The sequence below is a fragment of the Epinephelus lanceolatus genome, chromosome 3, assembly GCF_041903045.1.
Source record: "Epinephelus lanceolatus isolate andai-2023 chromosome 3, ASM4190304v1, whole genome shotgun sequence".
Taxonomy (NCBI): Eukaryota; Metazoa; Chordata; class Actinopteri; order Perciformes; family Serranidae; genus Epinephelus; species Epinephelus lanceolatus.
In genome coordinates, this window is record NC_135736.1 from 38,260,546 (window position 1) to 38,283,953 (window position 23,408).

The 23,408-nt window shown below is 41.9% G+C and overlaps 3 protein-coding genes across 4 annotated transcripts; 2 read left to right on the forward strand and 1 right to left on the reverse strand.

The window, feature by feature from the left end:
- Nucleotides 1-1,116: 1,116 nt before the first annotated feature.
- On the forward strand, nucleotides 1,117-11,982 carry naf1 (nuclear assembly factor 1 homolog (S. cerevisiae)). The gene is made up of 9 exons (XM_033623176.2): nucleotides 1,117-1,194; nucleotides 4,812-5,071; nucleotides 5,261-5,405; nucleotides 6,515-6,608; nucleotides 6,775-6,857; nucleotides 6,992-7,152; nucleotides 7,818-7,869; nucleotides 9,083-9,170; nucleotides 10,452-11,982. Exons 2-9 carry the CDS (start codon nucleotides 4,812-4,814, stop codon nucleotides 10,832-10,834), a joined length of 1,266 nt encoding a protein of 421 aa, XP_033479067.2. The 5' UTR covers nucleotides 1,117-1,194; the 3' UTR covers nucleotides 10,835-11,982.
- A 1,667-nt stretch (nucleotides 11,983-13,649) lies between these two features.
- LOC117256058 (asialoglycoprotein receptor 2-like) lies at nucleotides 13,650-19,110 on the forward strand. 2 transcript variants are annotated; one of them, XM_033625373.2, is made up of 5 exons: nucleotides 13,650-13,801; nucleotides 13,948-14,055; nucleotides 16,917-17,074; nucleotides 17,316-17,419; nucleotides 18,865-19,110. In XM_033625373.2, the coding sequence occupies exons 1-5, from the start codon at nucleotides 13,687-13,689 to the stop codon at nucleotides 19,001-19,003; spliced, it is 624 nt and encodes a 207-aa protein (XP_033481264.2). In that variant the 5' UTR covers nucleotides 13,650-13,686; the 3' UTR covers nucleotides 19,004-19,110. The 2 variants fall into 2 exon arrangements, with proteins under 2 accessions (XP_033481264.2, XP_078022877.1); XM_078166751.1 differs by lacking the exon at nucleotides 13,948-14,055.
- A 242-nt stretch (nucleotides 19,111-19,352) lies between these two features.
- On the reverse strand, nucleotides 19,353-23,235 carry LOC117256056 (kelch-like protein 10). Its single transcript, XM_033625357.2, has 4 exons — nucleotides 22,817-23,235; nucleotides 20,815-21,432; nucleotides 20,355-20,504; nucleotides 19,353-20,173 (listed from the first exon to the last, which is right to left on the reverse strand). Exons 1-4 carry the CDS (start codon nucleotides 23,231-23,233, stop codon nucleotides 19,805-19,807), a joined length of 1,554 nt encoding a protein of 517 aa, XP_033481248.2. The 5' UTR covers nucleotides 23,234-23,235; the 3' UTR covers nucleotides 19,353-19,804.
- Between the last annotated feature and the right edge of the window lie 173 nt (nucleotides 23,236-23,408).

Below are 23,408 nucleotides of genomic sequence, written 5' to 3' on the forward strand. Positions count from 1 at the left end.
CAGGACTGCAAGAAGAAGGTCAACAGGATCATCAAAGACCTCAATCATCCCAACCACAAACTGCACTGCCTGCTGCTTCCCAGTGGACAGTGGGCCTACCACAGCATCAGGTCCCACCCCACAGGCTCAGGGTCAGCTTCACCGCACAGGCCACAAGACGTGAACCTTTGAGCTATCAAGTTCATCACTATATGACACTTTATTTACACCCCATTGGTGCCCATTATCTTCACAATACTTCTGCCAGCCTACCTGTTAATACACAAGGCAGTTGAAATACAGTACACATTCTCCTTTACAACATTTTTAGTTTACTTTTCATAATGTTTTTTTACTCATTTAACTTCTGTACTAGTTTGTGATTTATGTTTGTGTCTGTTAGCATATTTTTCTTTTTTTTTTATCTAGATTTTTTTGGTAGCATTGTTGGAGGGAGCCGGATGACAAGAATTTCATAGCAGTTATTGTTCCGCTGCAATCGTTGTGCATTCAACAAATAAAGACTTGACTGATTAAGCTGTATAACAGCAAGTTAGAGAGAACAGGTAACCCAGTGGTTTGGTGTGCACCTGTCCCAAGCGTTATTCACAGCCACGCGCAGACCCGGAAAAACATAGCCCCACGTTTTGGGATGAAGGTTTAACTGCGTCAAGCTCACAGAGGAAAAACGATTACCACCGGAATTCAAGACTTTTGCCTTCAGAATAAAATGTAGGTATGCGATGTACGCTACAAATTATACATCTGTGCTGCAAAAATACAGCAAAAAGTCATTAATGTGACAATTCCATCCGCTATAAGTTTTAGAGTTTTTGTTTAGAGTTTTCCGAACTCAGGAATGAATAGTAATTCACAATGTGATATGATTTTTAGATTTTAATAACACCGGAAGCATATTTTCTATCGTCAAATGACTGCGTACACCGACTCATTGTGTTTATTAATGTAAGATACTGTGTGCTGTGAAAAGGATACAGTTAATCAAATTTTTGTTTAGCATAATGTCTAATTGTACGGTCTGTTTTCTTTATAATTGGTGCTACTTCAGCAGTGATTTTACGCACTCAACTATGAAGCTTTTATTTTGAATGTTGATAACGGAAGGAGTTCGGTTCACTGAGATTAACGGTACGCTAGTGAGGAGTTTCATGAGGTTCTTCGCAACGCGGATTCAGTAGCCTCTACGACAGACAGGTATTACTCTCATCAAACTCATAGTTACTTCATTGACATGTTGTTTATGAAATTCCCTGAAAAGCAATATCCGGTGTCACGCTGGCTCGCGGCTCTTTAGCCCGGTTAATAACTTAAATTAATCGCTGTTAGCCGTGGTTAGCCTGTTAGCTAGTTAGCCGACTGGCCCAAGCGTGGATGTAAATTAGCAAACGGTACACTTAAACAGAGCCTATCTTTTATCTTGGGTTGTCCGTACTATAATGTCACGCTGCCTGCCCACTTTCTTCTGCCGACACGTTAGTTTTGCTATAAATTGAGAAAGCTGTTACAGTTTACTCCTCGTGTTAGTAAACATATAACTAAACACACCGACTTTAGACTTAGACTTTTTTTATAGTCAGCAAACTAAGGATGACATGTTTTTCTGGTTGGACAGTGTATTATAACATTGTATGGGTCCTTATATATAATCTGAGAACTCTTCTATATCCCTTGGTTTATAATTATAAGTTTGATTACACAAAGACAGGGTGTCTGCAGGTCATTCACCTTATCCATCTTTTAATTTCATTTTGTCAAAACAGTCAAGCATGGAAGTCCACATCTGATGTTACTAGTCTTTAAACTTACCATTGAACCTAATACTGTCAATTTACACTGTACTTGCACTTACCCCTTGGCAAAATGTAAATTAGATTAACCCAATTTACTATAATAACCATAATCCTAAATAAAAGCAAGCTCTGTAGATTACTACATTATACTACTTATTTATCCTGTGATGCTTGAATAGGAAAAAGATGATTTGTGCAAAAAAAAAATCAGTCCTAAGCTTGGCTACAATTTATCTTTAAAATGCCTTATAAGCATTAAATGTACGTATCTAAATGTAAGTATCTAATACTTGTAGACACTCCTCAAGACCATCATGGCAATTTAAGATGGAGTTTGTTCATTCACCCATGTTTATCCGCTTATCTGGGGCTGGGCAACAAGCTGAGGGATGCTTTCCAGCTCTTCCTTGGGGACCCTCCAAGCATGTTCTGGGTCTACCCCAGGAACTCCCACCAGTGGGGCGTGCCTTGAACACCTCTAATGGGAGGCGCCCAGGAGGCATCACAATGAGATGCCCGAACCACCCCAACTGACCCCCTTTTTTGGGGGGCGTTTTTGCCTTTAATTGACAGGACAGCTAAGCCTGAAGGGGGAGAGAGAAGGAATGACATGCAGCAAAGGGCCACAAGCTGGAGTCGAACCCGGGCCACTGCGGCAACAGCCTTGTATATGGGGCACCTGCTCTATCCACGAAGCCACCGACGCCCCAACTGACCCCTTTTGATGTGAAGGAGCAGCAGCTCAACTCCAAGTTCCCTCAGGATGTCCAGGCTCCTTACTCTATCTCTAAGGCTGAGCCCAGCCACTCCACAGAGGAAACTCATTTCGGCCGCTTGTATCCGCGATCTCATTCTTACGGTCACTGCCCAAAGTTCATGATCAGTGAGGGCTGGGACGTACAGTACAGGCCAAAAGTTTGGACACACCTTCTCATTCAATGCGTTTTCTTTATTTTCATGATTATTTAAATTGTAGATTCTCACTGAAGGCATCAAAACTATGAATGAACACATGTGGAATTATGTACTTAACAAAAAAAGATGAAATAACTGAAAACATGTTTTATATTCTAGTTTCTTCAAAATAGCCACCCTTTGCTCTGATTACTGCTTTGCACACTCTTGGCATTCTCTCCATGAGCTTCAAGAGGTAGTCACCTGAAATGGTTTCCACTTCACAGGTGTGCCTTATCAGGGTTAATTAGTGGAATTTCTTGCTTTATCAATGGGGTTGGGACCATCAGTTGTGTTGTGCAGAAGTCAGGTTAATACACAGCTGACAGCCCTATTGGACAACTGTTAAAATTCATATTATGGCAAGAACCAATCAGCTAACTAAAGAAAAACGAGTGGCCATCATTACTTTAAGAAATGAAGGTCAGTCAGTCCGGAAAATTGCAAAAACTTGAAATGTGTCCCCAAGTGGAGTCGCAAAAACCATCAAGCGCTACAACGAAACTGGCACACATGAGGACCGACCCAGGAAAGGAAGACCAAGAGTCACCTCTGCTTCTGAGGATAAGTTCATCCGAGTCACCAGCCTCAGAAATGGCAAGTTAACAGCAGCTCAGATCAGAGACCAGATGAATGCCACACAGAGTTCTAGCAGCAGACCCATCTCTAGAACAACTGTTAAGAGGAGACTGCGCCAATCAGGCCTTCATGGTCAAATAGCTGCTAGGAAACCACTGCTAAGGAGAGGCAACAAGCAGAAGAGATTTGTTTGGGCCAAGAAACACAAGGAATGGACATTAGACCAGTGGAAATCTGTGCTTTGGTCTGATGAGTCCAAATTTGAGATCTTTGGTTCCAACCGCCGTGTCTTTGTGAGACGCAGAAAAGGTGAACGGATGGATTCCACATGCCTGGTTCCTACTGTGAAGCATGGAGGAGGAGGTGTGATGGTGTGGGGGTGTTTTGCTGGTGACACTGTTGGGGATTTATTCAAAATTGAAGGCACACTGAACCAGCATGGCTACCACAGCATCCTGCAGCGACATGCCATCCCATCCGGTTTGCGTTTAGTTGGACCATCATTTATTTTTCAACAGGACAATGACCCCAAACACACCTCCAGGCTGTGTAAGGGCTATTTGACCAAGAAGGAGAGTGATGGAGTGCTGCGGCAGATGACCTGGCCTCCACAGTCACCGGACCTGAACCCAATCGAGATGGTCTGGGGTGAGCTGGACCGCAGAGTGAAGGCAAAGGGGCCAACAAGTGCTAAACACCTCTGGGAACTCCTTCAAGACTGTTGGAAAACCATTTCAGGTGACTACCTCTTGAAGCTCATTGAGAGAATGCCAAGAGTGTGCAAAGCAGTAATCAGAGCAAAGGGTGGCTATTTTGAAGAAACTAGAATATAAAACATGTTTTCAGTTATTTCACCTTTTTTTGTTAAGTACATAACTTCACATGTGTTCATTCATAGTTTTGATGCCTTCAGTGAGAATCTACAATGTAAATAGTCATGAAAATAAAGAAAACGCATTGAATGAGAAGGTGTGTCCAAACTTTTGGCCTGTACTGTAGATGGACCAGTAAATCAAAAGCTTCGCCTTCTAGCTTAGCTCTCTCTTTCTGCATCACTGCAGACGCTGCATCAAACCGCCTATCCATCTCATGCTCCATTTGACCCTAACTTGTGAACAAGACCCTGAGATACTTGACCTCCTTCGCTTGAGGCAGTAACTCTCTCCCAACCCAGAGGAGGCAGTCCAACATTTTTTGGCAGAGAACCATGGCCTCAGATTTGGAGGTGCTGACTCTCATCTGAGGCATTGGCTCTCTGCCAGAAAACAGTGGATTGACGCCTCTGGGTTGGGACAGAGTTTGCAAGTTTGAATATAATTTAATAGCACTAACGCCTCAGGCAGAGTGAGAGGGTGAGCCTGATAAGACATTGATAAAAGAAATAGACAATGTTTTAAGACTCAATTAGAAGTGTGTTTTGTTGATCCTTTACTTCTATGTTTACCTACAGACATGCCTTCAAAGATTTAAAATGTTTGTACATTTCAGATGGCTGAAAAATCATCAGAGGACGATGGACAGACGTTACCAGTGTACAAGGAGGAGGAAGAGGAGATGGAGGTCACCATGACAACACAACTAGAAAACCTTGTCGTAAACCCTGCCAATGCAGACACATCATTAAATACACACACACATCCAGAGGAAACAGGAGATGTGCAAACAGACTCAACAGCAGCCACGCTTTCTTTAGACATTGTGTGCAAGACAGAAGACTGTGATGACGATGAGTCAGAGGATTCAGACAGGTATTCACACACTAACACACAACAATTTGACAAAGGGCTTGTTAGTGATGTTTTTAGACTGAACATGCTGGTTATCAGTCTAGTGGCACCAATAGTCTTCTTTGTATTCAGCGTCAGAGATTTATAAGCAGGAAGCAGTACAAGACTGGAAACAAATGACTGACTCTGGTTCTCCTCTCCTCTCCTCAGTGACAGCTCTTCTTCCTCCTCCTCCTCTTCCTCTTCTTCCTCATCCTCCTCTTCTCCCTCTGCCCCAATTCTTGAAGATGATGACGATGACGAGGGTTTCAGCCAACCAGCCCCCATCAGAACCAGAGATGAAGTCCTACTCGAGGTCAGTCTGTGACTGTATGTTTGAAGAGCTAAATGGAGGGCTTTCACTATGTTCCTGTTTTCCCTTCGTGTTGAAAAGGACAGAAGACTCAGGGATGAACTGATAAAAATTTGGCAGTTAAAGGTCACTGTGACTTCATAAAACACATTTCACACAAGCGTCTAACAGAATAAAATGGTATAAAGTGATTAACTTCTGTGTTAAAAAGGTCAAAGGTTAATTTTGTTTTGACAACATAATGTTCTGCAACATTTTTCTGGCTATTATTCAATGAAGGGGAGACATTTGGTCAGATTCTGATTTGGTGATACTATTTTTGACTGTCAACCTTGAAACTATGGTGATTGTATAGATCACCTCTTTGCAGAAAAAATCCATAATTGAGGCATTGTCTACTGTCATGGCTACATATGAGTCTGGACAGACGTGGATGTAAACTGTAACTTGACTGGATGGCGGAGGCATACAGCCGAGAAGTGGTCATTCTAGTCTCTGAATGAAACAGCATTACATACTGTAGTTGTTGATGAAACTCTGTGTGATCTAACAGATAATATTTGTACAAGATTGAATGGAAGTGAATCCTGGGTTGCAATATGCATTATTTTGAAGCTGTGAGCTGTCAGTGGAAATGGATGCAATCACCAATGAGAAGTTAGAGCAGTTTTCACTTTCTGTAGAACTGACACTGAAAATCATCGGTCTTAGCTTTTCAGTTAAAAGTAGAACCCAAAACAGATCTTGCAGGTTTTTGTAAGGATTGGCACTCAGAGACAACTGTTCTTGCTTGGGTCATTGCATCAGTTTGCAAGGAGTCCCATTGACTTGCTGTCTGGAAACCCCACACTCTCAGCTATGAGCAAATTAACAGAAAAGAAGTCCTACTGCAGTGTAGTAGATACTTTCCTTTTTCACACACTGTCATGTTCAGTTCTCATTTGTAAGTTCTGAACAGTCACCACAAGCTGCCGTAGAGTGCAGAAGGATCTTACTGGACATTTTACCAGATAGTTATTTGCTTGTTTTCCTATTATGTTCTAAACTCTACGATCAAAATTGATGTACTTTTATACAATCAAACCAGAAGCTGACATTGTGTTTGTGTGCAGGAGCTGCCAGCAGTGGAGGAGGTGTGTGTGTCGTTACCAGAGGATACAGAACTGCAGCCTGTTGGAACAGTCTCCAGTATTATACAGCAGCTTGGTAAATATGCACACACACACTCTTGCTGAGGTCACGCTGTAGCGTTTCTGTCTGATTGCTAAAGAACTGGAAACACTCAGCTCGTCTTAGGTAATGAATTATATAAGTGCGACTTTTAATGTGTATTTCTCTGCTCTGTCTTTAACCACACCTTCTTTGTCTGCAGTTATCATCCAGTCTCTGAAAGACACGCCCCCTCTGACTGATGACAGTGTCATCTTTACCTCTGACAGGGTGGCTATTGGCAAGGTGGGTGGACCAGCAGGGGCTGTCTGTATGAATATCTTTACCTCTGTCTACTTAGCTTTCCTGCAAGTGTTAACATTTATTTGTTTGTTTGCATTCTATTAGTTTTGTAATGTTCTGTTGTTCATGTGTTCCAGGTGTTTGAGGTGTTTGGTCCAGTGTCCAGTCCGCTGTATATTTTGCGTTTTAACTCTGCAGAGCAGATAAGCAGCAGAGGGCTGACGGAGGGTGTGACTGTTTATTACGCACCGACCATCAAAGAGTACACACGCTTCATCCTGACACAGCAGCTCAGACTGTAAGTACACACAGACGTATATATATTTCATTCAGTATATTAAAGTTACACACATAGAATGATAACTTATTTAGGTCATTGGGAAATAATCACTTTTGATCAGGGCTTTACAGTGCAAGTATTTCGCATACATTTATAACAAAAAAATTTTTTTTTGTACAAAAATTAAAAATTTGTAAGCACAGTGTGTGAGTAAATGATAATACCTACTGTAATCATTCTTCCCCTGCTGCCATTCGTTCTAATATTACAAGTCCCGCAATTCCAAAAGCTGCAATGCACCAATCACAAAAGAGATTTCTGGGATGATGCAGCCGGTGTCAAGTGAGAGAAAGGTTTTGGTTGAAAGGGTACAAGTTAATGTTAAACATGCAGACATCACTATCTAGCAATTTAGACATTATGAGGTTTGGACCTTTGCTGCGAGGAAACTTCAGTAACTGGACATTTCTAAAATTTTATTGAATACCCCTGGTCTAGATACTAGAATGTGAACATTTACTGTGCTTCTAAATTTCTTTGTGTAGGCCTACATTTTTTCATTAAGAAGCACATGTACTCCTCAGGGGAATAAGTCAGCGTAGAGCCCTGTTGATACAATGATGTGAAGTTTGCCTCTGACCAAACCAAACTAGTGTGTTAAAGTGAAAATGCTTTTCCTGTAGGTTCAAGGGATCGGATGCATCCTGGAAGAACGACCAAGAACCACCGGAGGAGGTAAGCACATAGACACGAATGTGTTCGAGCAGGACGGAGGATGTTTGAACAAAACTGTGCAGTCAAATGAAGCTGCAACTGTCAGTGGCCTCTGCTGTGTCTATAGCTCATAGAAACAAGTGCAAAGATCCATTTTCTTTTTTGCAGCAAAGGCTTTTACTTATATCAGCATCACAACATTGAATTATTTACACAAGCATCATTTGGCCAACAGAAGCACTGCTGTTCCTCCAGTAGGCTTTGGTGGTATCTGATTGTTCACACCTTCCTGAAATTTCCCCAGGGTACACAGTATATGACCATATTAGTTTGCAGTTTAGAGAAGCAGGCAGTAGTCCGACACGGAAGCACAGAGTCACCAACTAAAGCCACCTATTTTAGCCTCCTGAAAAACATCAATATCAGTCTAAGTGTGTGGTATATTTAGAATATTTTCACTGCTTTATTTTTCCATCAGACAGTGATTTCAGATGAAGAGCTGAACTACATAGCTCTCTCCAAAGCCAGACTCAATTGAGAAAAGCAGTGATTTAACATTACTGAATGCAGGAGCTGCTGGTCTCAGTCAGTCATTTTGTTTGTGTTACTGTGGGACTTTGATGTTAAAAACGGTTTGGTTTGGATTAACCAGAGTCACACAGTAACACAAACTAACTAAATGATCAAGGCAGCCGCAGACAAGCAGCTCCTGTGTTCAGTGAGCCAAACTTACTGTTTCTGTCAATGGAGTTTGGTGGTATTGACGAATGCATAGATGGCGAACTGAAGCTGTTAATGGCTTTCCTGTCAGAGTGGCTTGTCTGACAGAAAGCTAAAGCGGTAAAAATACCCTGAGTGTAGTATCCACTTTAACTGTTGTAGATTTATTTAGGGTGGCTGAAAAACACTTTGCTGCTGCCTCCCTCCACAGCAGTACATTGCTCAGCTTCCGTGTCGCCAATCCTGCTGCCTCTTCATCAAATGGGGGGGTGCCAACCGACATTTACTGTATGTAATACACTGACTGTTGATAATATCTCATGCAACCTGATTTCAAAATCCAAACTATCCCTCTAAAATGAGTAAATCGAAAGAAAACAATGGTGGTAGCCAAAATATTTAAGACCCATCTGACTTTGGGAACTTAATATATATTTTCCACTACGCTCAAAAAGATTGCTGTGTTTGCTTTATTATGAAATAGTCGCGCTCACTCTCTCTCTTCTCTCCCCAGGCTTTGGATTATAGTGATGATGAGAAAGAACAGGAAGCGAAGAAGAAAGTGAAAAACTCCAGAAAGAAGAAGGACAATAACAGTGCAGGTATTTGCAGACACATACAGGAAGTGTATTTTGTATAGGGGTGGGGGAAATTTCCGATTCTTAGATGCATCGCGATTCGGACGTGGACGAATCTGAATTGATTCACAAACATCCAAATTTCGATTATTTAAATCTGTTTATTAGAGTAATACAGAAGGTTCTAAATAATGCGGAACTAAGAAGCGCAGTACGTGTCATCTCCGGGACACTTTGGGATGCGCACCTGGAGCAGACACGCCGACACGCGCACAGAGGAAAACAAACATGGCTGACCGCTACCCACCTCGCCGTGAGAGCTGAACAGCTTCTTCTAATTTAAAAGCAGATGTGTGGAAATACTTTGGCTTCTACAACGTTGACGGCGGAAGCGAACTGGACAAGAGCCACGTTATATGTAAGCTGTGTCGTGCTAAAATAAAATACTTTGGCAACACAACAAACATGAGAAGCCATGTAACTCGATTCCACCTGACGGAGGAGTCAGGGAGACGGCAGGCTGTTGTTGCTGCGGCAACTAGTGGCGCTACTGACCAGAGAACAATCGAGGAAGCAATTAGAAAGCTGCCACCCTCATCGGAAAAGGCGAAGCGAAATACGAAGGCCATCGCGGCATTTATTGCCAAGGATTTGCGTCCTTATTCCGTCGTGGAAAATCAGGGATTTCGAGCACTGCTGCGTACACTGGAGCCCAGATACACCATCCCATCCCGACGCTATTTCACCGACACTCTACAACCAAACCAAAACAGAAGTCATGGCCTCACTGTTGAAGGCAGGCAGGTAGGAACGCAGTTACATGTGATGCGTGGACGTCTGTCGCCACCGAATCATTTGTTACTCTAACTGCGCATTTTATCTTGTGATTTAAAATACTTGTTGTTACCTTTGGTTCCATACAACGAAGTTGTAACTTTCCAGTTTGCAAGCATTTCCATTTATATGTTTAATAAAATATAATGGAAATGAATTCAACTCTTTCTTATTACAAATGCACTGTTTTTAAAAATTGCAAGTGTTGAATGCTTATTCAGTGAGACAAAAAGAAATGTGTGTTGTGAAAAAGTGCATCAATATATATAAATTAAAGATGCATCAATAATTGTTTTATAATCGAATCGTAGCCCCTGAATCGTAATCGAATCGTGAGGTGCCCAAAGATTCCCACCCCTGATTTTGTATGTCAGACTGAAGACTGTAATTGACGTGATAAGATAATAGTTGAAAGTAATAAACCTTCCTACTTCCTTTTCTTACTTTATTCATGTGTTTGTTTCCCTCCAGATAATCCTGCCCACGTTACCCAGAACCCCTTGCACCAGCAGCGTAATGTCAGGGGTTTCCCACCAAGACACGCAGGACATCCGCCCAGGCACCAGAACCCCAGGAATAAACACCCACCTTTCAGCCATGCAGCCACTCCACACAGACACGCACACCCACCGCCTGGACACACACATGTTCCTCCCATGTACCTCCCCCCTCCCTGCCCTTACCCTCCACCTCCTCACCTTTTCCCTCCACCCAACTTCCCTCTGTACCCCCCTCCTCCTCCCTCGTACTTCAATCCGTCTTTCTCCTCTCATCTCTGGCCGCCAAACTCGGTCCCCTTCTCTGACCTCCCTCCTCCGCCTCCCCCACCACCGCCCCCACCTCCTCCTCAGTGATGGCCTCTGTATATGAACACACGAACCCGAGTTCCTGCTGGTGAGTTGATGTTTTGGTTTATTCTCGTTAGAGGAATGTGTCATGTGTTTGTAGGCTGTCAGACGGGACAGCTGGGCAAATCGTCCGTGTGTATCAATCACTGGCTCTGCTTGTTAGCACTGCTCATTAGGCTGTACAGTCACTGATTATAAAGTAAAACATTTACCTAATATAGCTGGTGGAGCCCAGTGATGTGCTGTGACCAACCACATATTCTGCCACTGCAGGGTTTTTGAGTTTTAAATTTTATTTTATTTTTCCTACAGCTGCAGACATTTGTTTACCATCTGAGGGAAAGTATCCCCTGATCAAGATGGTATTTTTATTTTTTATATTCCAATTAAATGTGACCATATTCTTCATCAAATGTCACTTACGCACTGAAACACCAGAGAAGTGTCAGGCTGCCATTTATTGTGAAGTGAAACACAATGAACGGAGAATCAAAAAATGGCGAATATTCTTCATAAATTAAAGTTCTTGGGGACCACATTTAACAACAGCAAAAATCCAAGTCTCATTTACCCAGTCGTATGCTCAGCTCTGCACAAACCTGCATTTTCTCTGAAACACTTTGGTTTATGAGTAGCTTACCTGACCACACACATGCGTATGAGCTCTGCTTTAGCAGATGCGCATGCTCAGGCGCACTACTCGGCCGTGTGAAGGACAGAAAGTGTTTTAAGTCGTATACACACAATATTATCACACATTAAAAGCAGTTCTGAAAAAGTGAGTTTTGATTAGTGATTTTTGAAAAGTGTTCTACTGATCCTAGTCTCATTTGTAAGTTTTGGTTGCCTTCATAAAGTCTACAAAAAAATGGAAATGTATATGATGGTTTTATGATCTGAAAAATTCAACTATGGAAAAGAACTGTTGTTCAGTTGCAGCTCCATGTGTTGTCGACCTACAAGAACGTCATGTGCTTTGGCATTTGTTAAAAATAATCAGCTGATGCGTCCTGTTAGGATGTGAAAGTCACCGTCACTTGTACGTGATACTGTATATGTACTGTATTTTTTACCAGAACGCTTTGTAAATGTCAATATTTTCCCCATTTGATGAGCTGTGTCAGTGGGAAATAAACGTCTTTGTGTAAGACTGACGTCAGTAGTCTGAGCCACGTTTCTCTTGTCCAACATGTTTCTGTCACGCTGTTGTGTAAAGCTGCTGTTGTGTTCACTTGCTTCCACAACCTTTGCTCAACAGGACATTTCTACACACACACACACACACACACACACACACACACACACACACACACACAGCGAAAAGACAAAACAAACGAGTGAATATTAAGTTGCTTTGCTGAAACTTGAAACTTGCATGAGGCGAGAAGTGATTGGCAGTCAGGAAACCTAGAGTGACATCATGATTTGATTTGATTTAATTGGCTCATCATGAAATCATTCAAACGGAAAAATGCTGAGTTTGAAGTTTAGGTTAATTTCAGGGTGAGGCTTAGAATTGCATTGAAATTGTGTCATTTGAGTTTTAAATTTGCAAACATAAAATGCAGATAATACAGTTGTGTATAAACCTATATTAAGATTCTTCAATTACCAAACCCTCACCCTGACATAAAGTACAATATTTCTATAATTCTGTGCATCACTGTAGTAACTGTGCAATAATTAAAATGGCACAATACTCTGAAGTGATTATTCAATTGTGCAATGTTCTTTTTAGTATCCTAATGTATTCTCACTTAAACTATAATGTATATTTAACACATAGTAGTGTTGAACATTGGGGCATAAAGCACATACATTTTTACATCTTATTTTTGTACTTCTTATTTCTACTGTGCTATAATTCTCTATAATATTGTGAAAAATCTTCCCGCTGTTTAAGTTAGCAGTGATACAGGTGGAGTTTTTACTGTGGTAAAATGAAGGGATCAGGGAACACAGACTGATGATTCAATCAAGTGCTTTTTCTTTGAACAGGCCTGGAGAGAACATTCTTTGACTAACAAAGGAGCGTTCACTATTTTTTTAGTATAGCAGAGTGCTTTCAACAAACAAGTCTTCCATCATGTCAACTCTTGCATTTCCTCATGTATCTTTTGGTCAAGAATTGGTTTTACACGCCAACAAGTGATAGTTGAACCCAGAAATAAGGTTATGAAATCAAAACACAGAATGACACGTCAGTTATCGTGTCTCACAAATATCTTTGCTAACTGCTGGAAGACAGTCAATGTGAGGACACTACATACACACTAATACAAATGATTATTTAAAATGTGACGGCTGTTAAATCTCACAGTAGTATACATCTAGTTTTAATCTTTCCGTTCTTGTTTCCTGACGTACACTTCTCATTTTCTTACAAAGCAAACATCTCATATTTTCAGCAACAGGTGCAGTTAAGTGCTTAGTCATTCTGACTATGATCTCCTTCATCATTTACTACTCTTCATCAACATTTTCTACAATATATGTCAGAGCGACTGTAACAGATAACAGTTTGCTACCTGGGGATTAATAAAGTAAAATTGATTCTGATTCTGAACAAACATTTTGTCAAGAAGAATGAAATCAGAATATTTGTACACTGATTTTCTCTGAAAAATGCCACTTTTTAACAATAAATATATAAAATAAATAATTTAAATGTTCTTATGAATGTGTTTAAATAGCCAAAGAATCAACAAGTCCATATTGCCTATGTAGGAAACATTTGATGGGACAATACTTCCTCTACACAAGACAGGAAGACCTGTGACTGACAGGAAAAGGTGTAAGTGTTAAAAGTGCTGCACAGCAGCAGACAGAAAACACTTTGTCACTGCAGCTGCTTCAAAATGGCTGCATTCTTTAAATCTAATGAGGCAAGTGTCAGCTTTGAAGTTGGTGAGTATCAGCAATTCCCCAAACCTGAACCTGAGGATGCTGCTAAAGAGAAGACCCCAAAACCAAGTAAGTAATCCAGAATGTGAGGTTATTTAAGTTTAAAATGTGTCTCTTAACACAGAAGTAGTATCAACATTATGGTTATTAAGCAGGTTAAAATAGTTTATGTTGTAGTCTGTGGTTAACGGGGTCTGTGTGTTTGTGCTGTACAGAGCTAAAACATTTCAGCGTGGTTCTCCTGAGCTTTGCCCTGCTGTGTGTTCTGCAAGGGGTTCTCAACATCGCTCTGAGACTTGCTCTGACTGAACCCACTGCTGAAGGTAAACAGACACCTGACTCTGTGGCTGTGTGCAGCTTTTAGCTCATTTTGCTTTTAATGCCTCTTAACTGTTCTCTTTTGGTTCCCTATCTGCAGGTCCTTTAAAAGTATTAAAATGTCTCGTTTAATTTTACAAATATTTGACCTAAAAAGTAATTTAATAGTCTTAATTTAAATTTGCAAGGTCTTCATCGCATTTAACATTTTATCTTATTTCCTCTTTTGATTTATTTTTCTCAAATGAGTCAAAGTGAAAGTCCACATTTCTGATATTACAAATCAGCTAGCTGGATTTTTCCATACACTTGAAGTGCATGGAACCCACATTTTAAAAATGTAATAAAACTCTGCATTTCAAAAACGTCAGAGCGGCTCGTCTGTCGGAATCCAAGTGCCCTGAAGCCACAGCATGCAAAATTGACTTGAAAAGATGTAATTTACTCCACTTTTACAGCATCATTTCTCACCGTGGTCAGTTAGTCTGCAGGCGTGCTGTGTTTACACGGCAACTCGCGCGAGACTCCTTGACTCCTTGTTCTCGAGTCTCGCAAGTTACCTTTAATAACCGCACTGATCCAGAAAGACAAAACATTATTTTTTCCACAGATACCTTTTTCTCAGAATTCTTTGATACTGTAAAAATCTTGTTAATTCAGATAATTTTGTCCATGAAGACTTTCCTCATAATTCTTAGATAATTATCTTGAAAAACAGATTTTTCTTCTTACATAAATGCATTATGTTTCTGTACTTCTGCAGTATATCACACAATTGTCTATTGACAAGACAACGTTCCATGTGAAGCACTCAACACTCAAAGGGCCAGTTACTAAAATCACAAAAAATCCATATTTACCTGTAGAGGTACAGTACAGGCCAAAAGTTTGGACACACCTTCTCATTCAATGCGTTTTCTTTATTTTCATGACTATTTACATTGTAGATTCTCACTGAAGGCATCAAAACTATGAATGAACACATGTGGAGTTATGTACTTAACAAAAAAAAGGTGAAATAACTGAAAACATATTTTATATTCTAGTTTCTTCAAAATAGCCACCCTTTGCTCTGATTACTGCTTTGCACACTCTTGGCATTCTCTCCATGAGCTTCAAGAGGTAGTCACCTGAAATGCTTTCCACTTCACAGGTGTGCCTTATCAGGGTTAATTAGTGGAATTTCTTGCTTTATCAATGGGGTTGGGACCATCAGTTGTGTTGTGCAGAAGTCAGGTTAATACACAGCCGACAGCCCTATTGGACAACTGTTAAAATTCATATTATGGCAAGAACCAATCAGCTAACTAAAGAAAAACAAGTGGCCATCATTACTTTAAGAAATGAAGGTCAGTCAGTCCGGAAAATTGCAAAAACTTTAAATGTGTCCCCAAGTGGAGTCGCAAAAACCATCAAGCGCTACAACGAAACTGGCACACATGAGGACCGACCCAGGAAAGGAAGACCAAGAGTCACCTCTGCTTCTGAGGATAAGTTCATCCAAGTCACCAGCCTCAGAAATCGCAAGTTAACAGCAGCTCAGATCAGAGACCAGATGAATGCCATACAGAGTTCTAGCAGCAGACCCATCTCTAGAACAACTGTTAAGAGGAGACTGCGCCAATCAGGCCTTCATGGTCAAATAGCTGCTAGGAAACCACTGCTAAGGAGAGGCAACAAGCAGAAGAGATTTGTTTGGGCCAAGAAACACAAGGAATGGACATTAGACCAGTGGAAATCTGTGCTTTGGTCTGATGAGTCCAAATTTGAGATCATTGGTTCCAACCGCTGTGTCTTTGTGAGACGCAGAAAAGGTGAACGGATGGATTCCACATGCCTGGTTCCCACTGTGAAGCATGGAGGAGGAGGTGTGATGGTGTGGGGGTGTTTTGCTGGTGACACTGTTGGGGATTTATTCAAAAGTGAAGGCACACTGAACCAGCATGGCTACCACAGCATCCTGCAGCGACATGCCATCCCATCCGGTTTGCGTTTAGTTGGACCATCATTTATTTTTCAACAGGACAATGACCCCAAACACACCTCCAGGCTGTGTAAGGGCTATTTGACCAAGAAGGAGAGTGATGGAGTGCTGCGGCAGATGACCTGGCCTCCACAGTCACCGGACCTGAACCCAATCGAGACGGTTTGGGGTGAGCTGGACCGCAGAGTGAAGGCAAAGGGGCCAACAAGTGCTAAACACCTCTGGGAACTCCTTCAAGACTGTTGGAAAACCATTTCAGGTGACTACCTCTTGAAGCTCATTGAGAGAATGCCAAGAGTGTGCAAAGCAGTAATCAGAGCAAAGGGTGGCTATTTTGAAGAAACTAGAATATAAAACATGTTTTCAGTTATTTCACCTTTTTTTATTAAGTACATAACTCCACGTGTTCATTCATAGTTTTGATGCCTTCAGTGAGAATCTACAATGTAAATAGTCATGAAAATAAAGAAAACGCATTGAATGAGAAGGTGTGTCCAAACTTTTGGCCTGTACTGTATGTTGCCATGAATATAGCTTTGTTTTGTCCACTCAGCCTTTGAAATGTCTGCCAATATAAATCATGGTCAAGGGAATTTAATTTGTGTTGCAGAATTGAGATATCACATTTTTAAATATATACATGTCTTTCTTGAAATAGTGTAAAAAGTAAAATGTTTTCCTCGTAGGTTAACAGACCTTTTAAAGGTTTAAGTCCGACATAGATTTCTCTTACACTCATCTCACTACCCTCTGCAGCTCTGTGGCTTGTTGTGTTTTGCAGCATCCTGTTCTCTGTTGCATCATGAGATTGTTCTGTTCAGTATGTTCCCTGTTGTGACATGTGATGTTGGGACACGCTGTCTGTGTTGTTGCTGTGTTGAGGTGAGACAGAGGAAGAGTTCTGTCCAGAGGGCTGGCTGATGTTCGGCTCCAGTTGTTACTACATTTCCTCACAGAGGGGGAGGAGCTGGGACGACAGCCGGCAGGACTGCATGCAGAGAGGCGCTGACCTGGTCATCATCAACAGCAGGCAGGAACAGGTACCTTCATATTCCCGTACCCCACTGCGTGTTTACAGCGTCTTTATTTGCTTCCTCTTGATTTGAGAAACCATCTAAAGTGTTTATTTTAAATAAATAGCCTGAGAGAATATCTCATTATTAAACTGTACAAATGCTCTGTGGAAAACAGAATCTCAGATATCTCGGTCAACAGTGTGTGATGCTGTAGTTCCCTGTGTGTTTTGAGCCTGCTGATTAAGTGAATGTTGGTTTATGACAGGCCTTTCTCACTGGATTCACCGCAGCAGCGTGGGTTGGTATGACTGACAGGGAGAAGGAAGGGACTTGGATCTGGGTGGATGGAACACCAGTGGACAAAGACGGGTGAGATATTGATAAAGATATGGGTTACTAGTAGGGCTGGGAATCACCAGAGGATCCACGAAACGATATTATCACGATACTTTAGTCACAATAAAATATTAGGCATTGTCGAATGGTGGCATTATTACGATAAATGATGATCATTAACTCTACAGTTTTCAGTGGTGGATAGGATACTGTAGCTGTGCAAAATACTGTCTGTTGCCGTGGCAAGTAACTGATTTAATGGAGAAACAGAGAAAGGAAGGAAAACACAGCCCAGTGGCAAGAAGAAAATGTTTGCATTGTACGTTTCTGCAAACCAGGAATATGTTATAGGGGATGGTGGATGGTGTGTCACTTAGACGAGATGCCCACCAAGCTGCAGACCACTGTTCGATATCAGCAGAACCAGTTATTTTTTAGCGAGTCATTGCTGCGTTTCCAGCAGATTTTTAGGCACCAAACAGGTGTTTGTAGCATTCCTTCACTGTTTTTCCTGCTGGGATAGCACCACGAAAAGCAGTTGCTTTTTACCAAGACATCACTGCTATACATATTCTTTTTGTGAGAGTGTTTTTTTTTTCATGTCCAAATCTAATAATGTATTGTATCTGTGGTTTGCAGAAAAGTAAAATGCCCAAAAAATTTTTTGGGGGGGATTGGGTTTGTTTTTGGAGCTTGATCCAAACAAGGTTTTAAACTTTTTCAGTGCGTTTGACCTTTGCTTTTACTAATCTGTCTCTCAAGGCCCTCGACTTTGTAGAAGGACAATATTAAATCAAATCAGATTGGTTGGTTGATTGCTTGAGCTTTAGCGGCCAGTCTCTGCAAACATTGGTGTTTTGTTGCCAGGATAGTGCCAAAAAAGTGGTTGTGTTTTTGCGAGACATTGCTGCTTATCAAGCGGTGATTTCAAGTGTAGCAGCAGTTTAAAAGTGTGATTTTGCTGACCTCCAGTTGTTTATCTTCTCATCATTGCTGCAGTAGATGAAGTGTACTACAGGGTGCGTCAGTGCACTGTGACATCACTTTCCACACCCTTCAATAATGCTGGGTTTGGTCCAAGATGCAGCACACTTTCAACCAAAATGATCAAAAACACTATGTACAGAAAAAGAACAGTAACTATAATTAGTGTCTCTGGGACGCCAGAGATCACTGTCTAGCCTCCTGGAGGTGTCGTGGGACTAACTAGACGAAACACCGGTGAAAGGAGGTTCCCACCCGATGACCCCAAAGACGTTAGTTATCACTGCTCACGGGTCTGTATAGTTAAGCCTTGCCATAATAGCTTATCGTAGGGCTTAGGAGGATTATTCACTGAGTGCTGATCCCTTTTTTTCTTTTTATTAGAGCACAAACTTCTTGTGTTTATTTGAATGAATTAACATTACGCGCAAAGCTGTCCCTGGTGGGGAAAAAGCTAGTGTTAAGGTTCTGTCATGTGTTCTTTCCATCTGTAGGTTAAATTGGGCCCCTGGGCAGCCCGATGATGCGTTTGGAGGAGAAGACTGTGGTGACATTCGCACAATGACGGATTTCATTGGCTTAAACGACTTCAACTGTAGTGCCAGAAGCCAGTGGATCTGTGAGACAATGTAATGGTAGCTTAAACTGTATGGATGTGTATGCTGCTCGCCTTCTTTCGCTGTAACTAGTTCTGTTTGTGTTTGTAGTTGATGTAAAAATAAAACATAACCACAGAGTGACCAGCAGGAGTGCTTTGTTGAGCGACAAGTTGATGTCACTAACTAAGGGAATTAAAGTTGTGTCCGTGGCGAGAGGATTTAACTGACACACTCAATTTGGGAAGGATAAGATGTGCCATGGAAAATCCAAACAGTCCAAACCATGGGCACACACTGTACAACAGCTGAAGAGTGATGGTTCTCTGTGGGTGGAGGGAGGTGGGAGGAGTGGAGTTAGGGTATGGGAGGGTAGACCTGTGATTATGGTGATAGTGGTCTTTTTTATTATTTTATGTTGATGTAATTGCACTTTATTTTTACTATCTGATTCAGTCCTACGTTTGTGCCTATTACAACATTTGATCTCCTATTAATGCCAGGGTATCATGCATAACTGTAATGTTCAGAAGAGCCTTAAATGGGGCAGACCTTTTCATTGCTAACTACTTGCTAACACCCTAAAAATGTCTTCAGCAGGGCTGCATGCACACTGCATACACACTTACCAGATAACAATCAACAGTTAAGTTTCATAGTTTGGTTACTGTGTCTGCAGGCTGCACACAGTAACCTTCTCACTGAGCATTCTCATACTCAATGTGAAAAGAGAAATGTCAGGAGCAACAGTAGTTAAATGCTCAAGGAAATTTATTTCATTGTATGATGTTCAAGTCTTGCCAGAGTGGGTCTTGGCAAAGGACACAGTTCAGATGTGTCAGTCAGAGTCTCCTGACTCAAACTCAGCACACTCATCCTCCGAATCTACAAATGGCAGGGCGTCACGAGGTGAAACGTAGGCAACGATGTTGTCGAGTTCGGACACCACACAGCAGCTAACAGCGCTGCGGTTAATGTCCATGTCGCAGGCCACATGCCAGTCATTAGTTGTTGCGTCGTAGTACTCGACATTATAGGTGGTTGAGTGGCCGTTGAAGCCCCCGACAACAAAGAGCAGATCTTCAAGCACTGCGATGCCGAAGTTGCTGCGGGGGGTCACCATCACGGACACCTCATGCCAGGTGTTGGTGCGGGGGTTGTACGCCTCAGCGCTGCGCAGACGGGCGGAGCCATCAAAGCCACCAACCTTTGGGAGGAAAAGTACAATAAAGTCTCAAATGTTTGAAATGGAGATGGAAGCAGTTTGTCAAAGAAAGAACGCCTGCCCTTAAAGCGTCTATGAGTTAAATCTAACTGCTGACCAAATCTTTGAACACCTCACACAGTTTGTATGTTATGGGAGCATCAGCTGAGTTTCGTGTACTTACTGCAAAGACATGGTCTGCATATGCAGTGACGCCAACTCCACTGCGCTGGGAGGTCATGAGGCCGATCATTGTCCACTGGTTGGTCTCTGGGTGGTAACATTCAGCTGTTTGCAGGCAGTCATGCCCATTGAAACCACCACAGATGTAAATCTGGGGAGAATAGAAAGGGTTTTTAGTGATTGAGCATTTTTCTTGACTTCAACTGGTAAAAAAAATAACAGAATTATTTCTACACTTCTGCAAGATAATGAGTGAATTACAGCTGAGACGAGGCATCTAGTGAGGAATCTTATCGTCTAACTGAGAAATAAACTGGAAGGATAAATTAAACGTGCAATGTTGCCTTATCACCAAAGAGAAAATGTTATATATATGTCTACTTATACTGTGATCAGATATTAGCTGTGCTTAGTTTGACAGTTTGTCTGCAGTTCACAGAGATCGGTTTCAAAACACCTACCTTGTTGTGGAGTGTTGTGCAGCTAGCATCGCTCCTGCTCTCGTGCATGGATGCAATAAGACTCCACTGGTTGGTCTCGGGAGTGTAGCGTTCGGCAGTGCTCTGTCGTGTGTACCCATCATAACCTCCCATGGCATAGATGCACCCATTCAGCACAGTGACGCTCACGTAGCAGCGGCGGTAGTACATGGGTGCCACCTCATGCCAGGTGCGTGAGCTCAGACTGAACCTGCGCACGCTGTTGAAATGCTCCGCCCTGTCAAAGCCACCAACACAGTAGACATCCCCATTGAGGAAGACGGTACCGTGATAGGCACGGGAACGTTCATCATAGTTTGTCACGTTGATCCAGTTGTCAGTGCGGATATCATATGCCTCAATGGCATTTGTTGGATTGCTGCCGCTCCAGCCTCCAATGGCCAACAGGATGGCTTTAGGCAAGCGAGGACGGACAAGGGGGTTGCAGAGATGAAACAGAATGGCCCTGTTTCCCCCGAAGTGATCAACGATGTCATGAGCTTCTCTGACCATGGACTGGCACATGGCGTTGTTTGTCACCAGCTCATTGGCCATCACGTTCAGCTGCAGGTAGTCTAGACTCAGCAAGGCCAGTCGGACCTACAAGGACAAAACAGGACAGAATCTTGAAGTTAATGAACTGTAGCACTTGTGTCCAGACCTCTGTTGCCATTTTATAATTATGTTAAATTCTCATGACATTTAACTCATTTATCCTGCCTCCCAAAGTTTTAAACATCCGAAACTCAAAAGCTGCAGTTGGTAATTTAAATGAAAATTACTTTTTGTCACACACACAGAAATACAGTCTCACAGTCAGACAGTCTGTTAAAAAAAGTATGTCCCAGGCGCACCCAAAACAGCCAATCAGGGCCAAGGAGTTTCTAACACAGCTGTCAATCATGTCAATCATTGCTCGTGAACTGCAGTAAAAGTGTCAAATTAGGCAGCGTTGATCAAATATGAATTAAGATTCTGTTACTGCATTGCCTAGTTCTCACCTCAAATGTTTACTTAGAAACATATTTTAGTGTACTGTTTAGCTGTAAAATGAGAAAGATTGTGACCATGCAGCCATGTTGGATACCATAGACCGGAGTACCAAGCACTGCCCACAAGCCAGACCAACCATCTCATTTTACAGCTAAACAGTGCACTGAAGTATGTTTCTGAAAACATCTGAGGTGAGAAATAGGCAATGTAGTAACAGAAGCTTGATTCATATTTGATCTGTCTAGTTTGACCGCTGCTTATGAACAGTAATTGATATGATTGACAGCTGCGTTACAGACTCCTCTGCCCTGATTGGTTGTTTTTGGCACACTGTGGTAGATTGTAGCAAATGCCATTGGAAGCAGAAGGAAGAGGAGTGACATGTTTGTTTTTTTCCGAATATAGTGACAGTTTTGGCAAATGTGACACAAACTTTTTTTTCATAAAAGTAACCAGGTGAAGCTTTGAGTAATCTCTAGATTTCTGTAAGTGATGTATAGTGTATGTCCATGCCAAATCATCATGTGTGCACCAGCACATGGGCAAAACTAGAGAAACATTAAGATCAGACAGTTTGCTTTTTCTACAGAATATGTTCTGGACTATTAATGATAAAGACAGATAAACCCAAAGGTGCAGTAAAGTGCAGCATGACTTGCTGTCAGTCTGCACAATCTGATTTCCCCACGTGGGATCATTTAGTGCTGATGATGCAGGATGTCAGTCGCCAAATAAAATGACCTTTCAGCCCATATGACTTCAATCTTACAGATCTTAGTTTGATTGATAAGTTAGTCTGAACACAAACTGAATTATAGGAAAAACAGGTGTGAAAGTAACCTTAAACTTAGCTGGACTTGATCTTGTGATTGAATTAAATTTGACTAAAATGACCTTACAGTTTTCATTATTGTTGCAGTCAGGAAAACACCATCAGCCAAATGCTAAAGATGTAAATTAAAATATATGTAGTGACAGACAGGTGTCATACCTTAGACAGGAGCACAGCGATGTGACTGTTTCGCTCTTCAGGCATGTGGGCGATCCAGCGAAGGACGGCCTCAAACACAGTGCTTTCTTTTCTCACATTGATGTCCTGTCTTTCAAGGAGGTCAGTGAGTTCCTGCACAGAGAGCTGCAGGAACTCTTGAGTGAAAACAACCTCCTCAAAGTGATCAATGATGAAGTGGTAGGCCTTGGCCCGCAGTCTGGGGTGGAAGCAGATGAAGGTGAACTGAAAGATGCCAATGCAGTTCTGTGTGCAAAGCCGCTCTCCCAAGAAGTCGCAGCAAGTTTGCACAACGGCCATTATGTTGAGCTGATCGGCTGCCAGCATCAGCTCCTGTACGTTGTCCTCCATCACAGAAACAGAGCCAGTGTACGCAAACTCGATGACGAGCTGCATCATGTCAGGAGACACGCCCGATATGTCAAAGACCTTTTGGTCTGGAGTTGCCCAGCGTCTGAAGAGAGCTCTGTGGGACAGGATGAAGACAGAAGAGGATTGAAAATAAGCTATATTTAGCTTTTTCTTCTCATCTTTACACTGATACCAATAAAAAAAAATGTGAGTGAAATATCAG

What these genes read in the sequence shown, in the direction of transcription:
- LOC117256056 (XM_033625357.2), bottom strand. Translation starts at nt 23,233, where the DNA reads ATGATGCAGCTCGTCATCGAGTTTGCGTACACTGGCTCTGTTTCTGTG. An exon ending in GCACAACACTCCACAACAAG is followed by an intron (nt 20,505 to 20,814) that starts GTAGGTGTTTTG and finishes TATTCTCCCCAG; the next exon opens with ATTTACATCTGTGGTGGTTT. An exon ending in ATGCAGACCATGTCTTTGCA is followed by an intron (nt 20,174 to 20,354) that starts GTAAGTACACGA and finishes TTCCTCCCAAAG; the next exon opens with GTTGGTGGCTTTGATGGCTC.
- LOC117256058 (XM_033625373.2), top strand. Translation starts at nt 13,687, where the DNA reads ATGGCTGCATTCTTTAAATCTAATGAGGCAAGTGTCAGCTTTGAAGTT. An exon ending in AGAGAAGACCCCAAAACCAA is followed by an intron (nt 13,802 to 13,947) that starts GTAAGTAATCCA and finishes TGTGCTGTACAG; the next exon opens with AGCTAAAACATTTCAGCGTG. An exon ending in TCAACAGCAGGCAGGAACAG is followed by an intron (nt 17,075 to 17,315) that starts GTACCTTCATAT and finishes GGTTTATGACAG; the next exon opens with GCCTTTCTCACTGGATTCAC.
- naf1 (XM_033623176.2), top strand. Translation starts at nt 4,812, where the DNA reads ATGGCTGAAAAATCATCAGAGGACGATGGACAGACGTTACCAGTGTAC. An exon ending in CAGTATTATACAGCAGCTTG is followed by an intron (nt 6,609 to 6,774) that starts GTAAATATGCAC and finishes CTTTGTCTGCAG; the next exon opens with TTATCATCCAGTCTCTGAAA. An exon ending in ACCAAGAACCACCGGAGGAG is followed by an intron (nt 7,870 to 9,082) that starts GTAAGCACATAG and finishes TTCTCTCCCCAG; the next exon opens with GCTTTGGATTATAGTGATGA.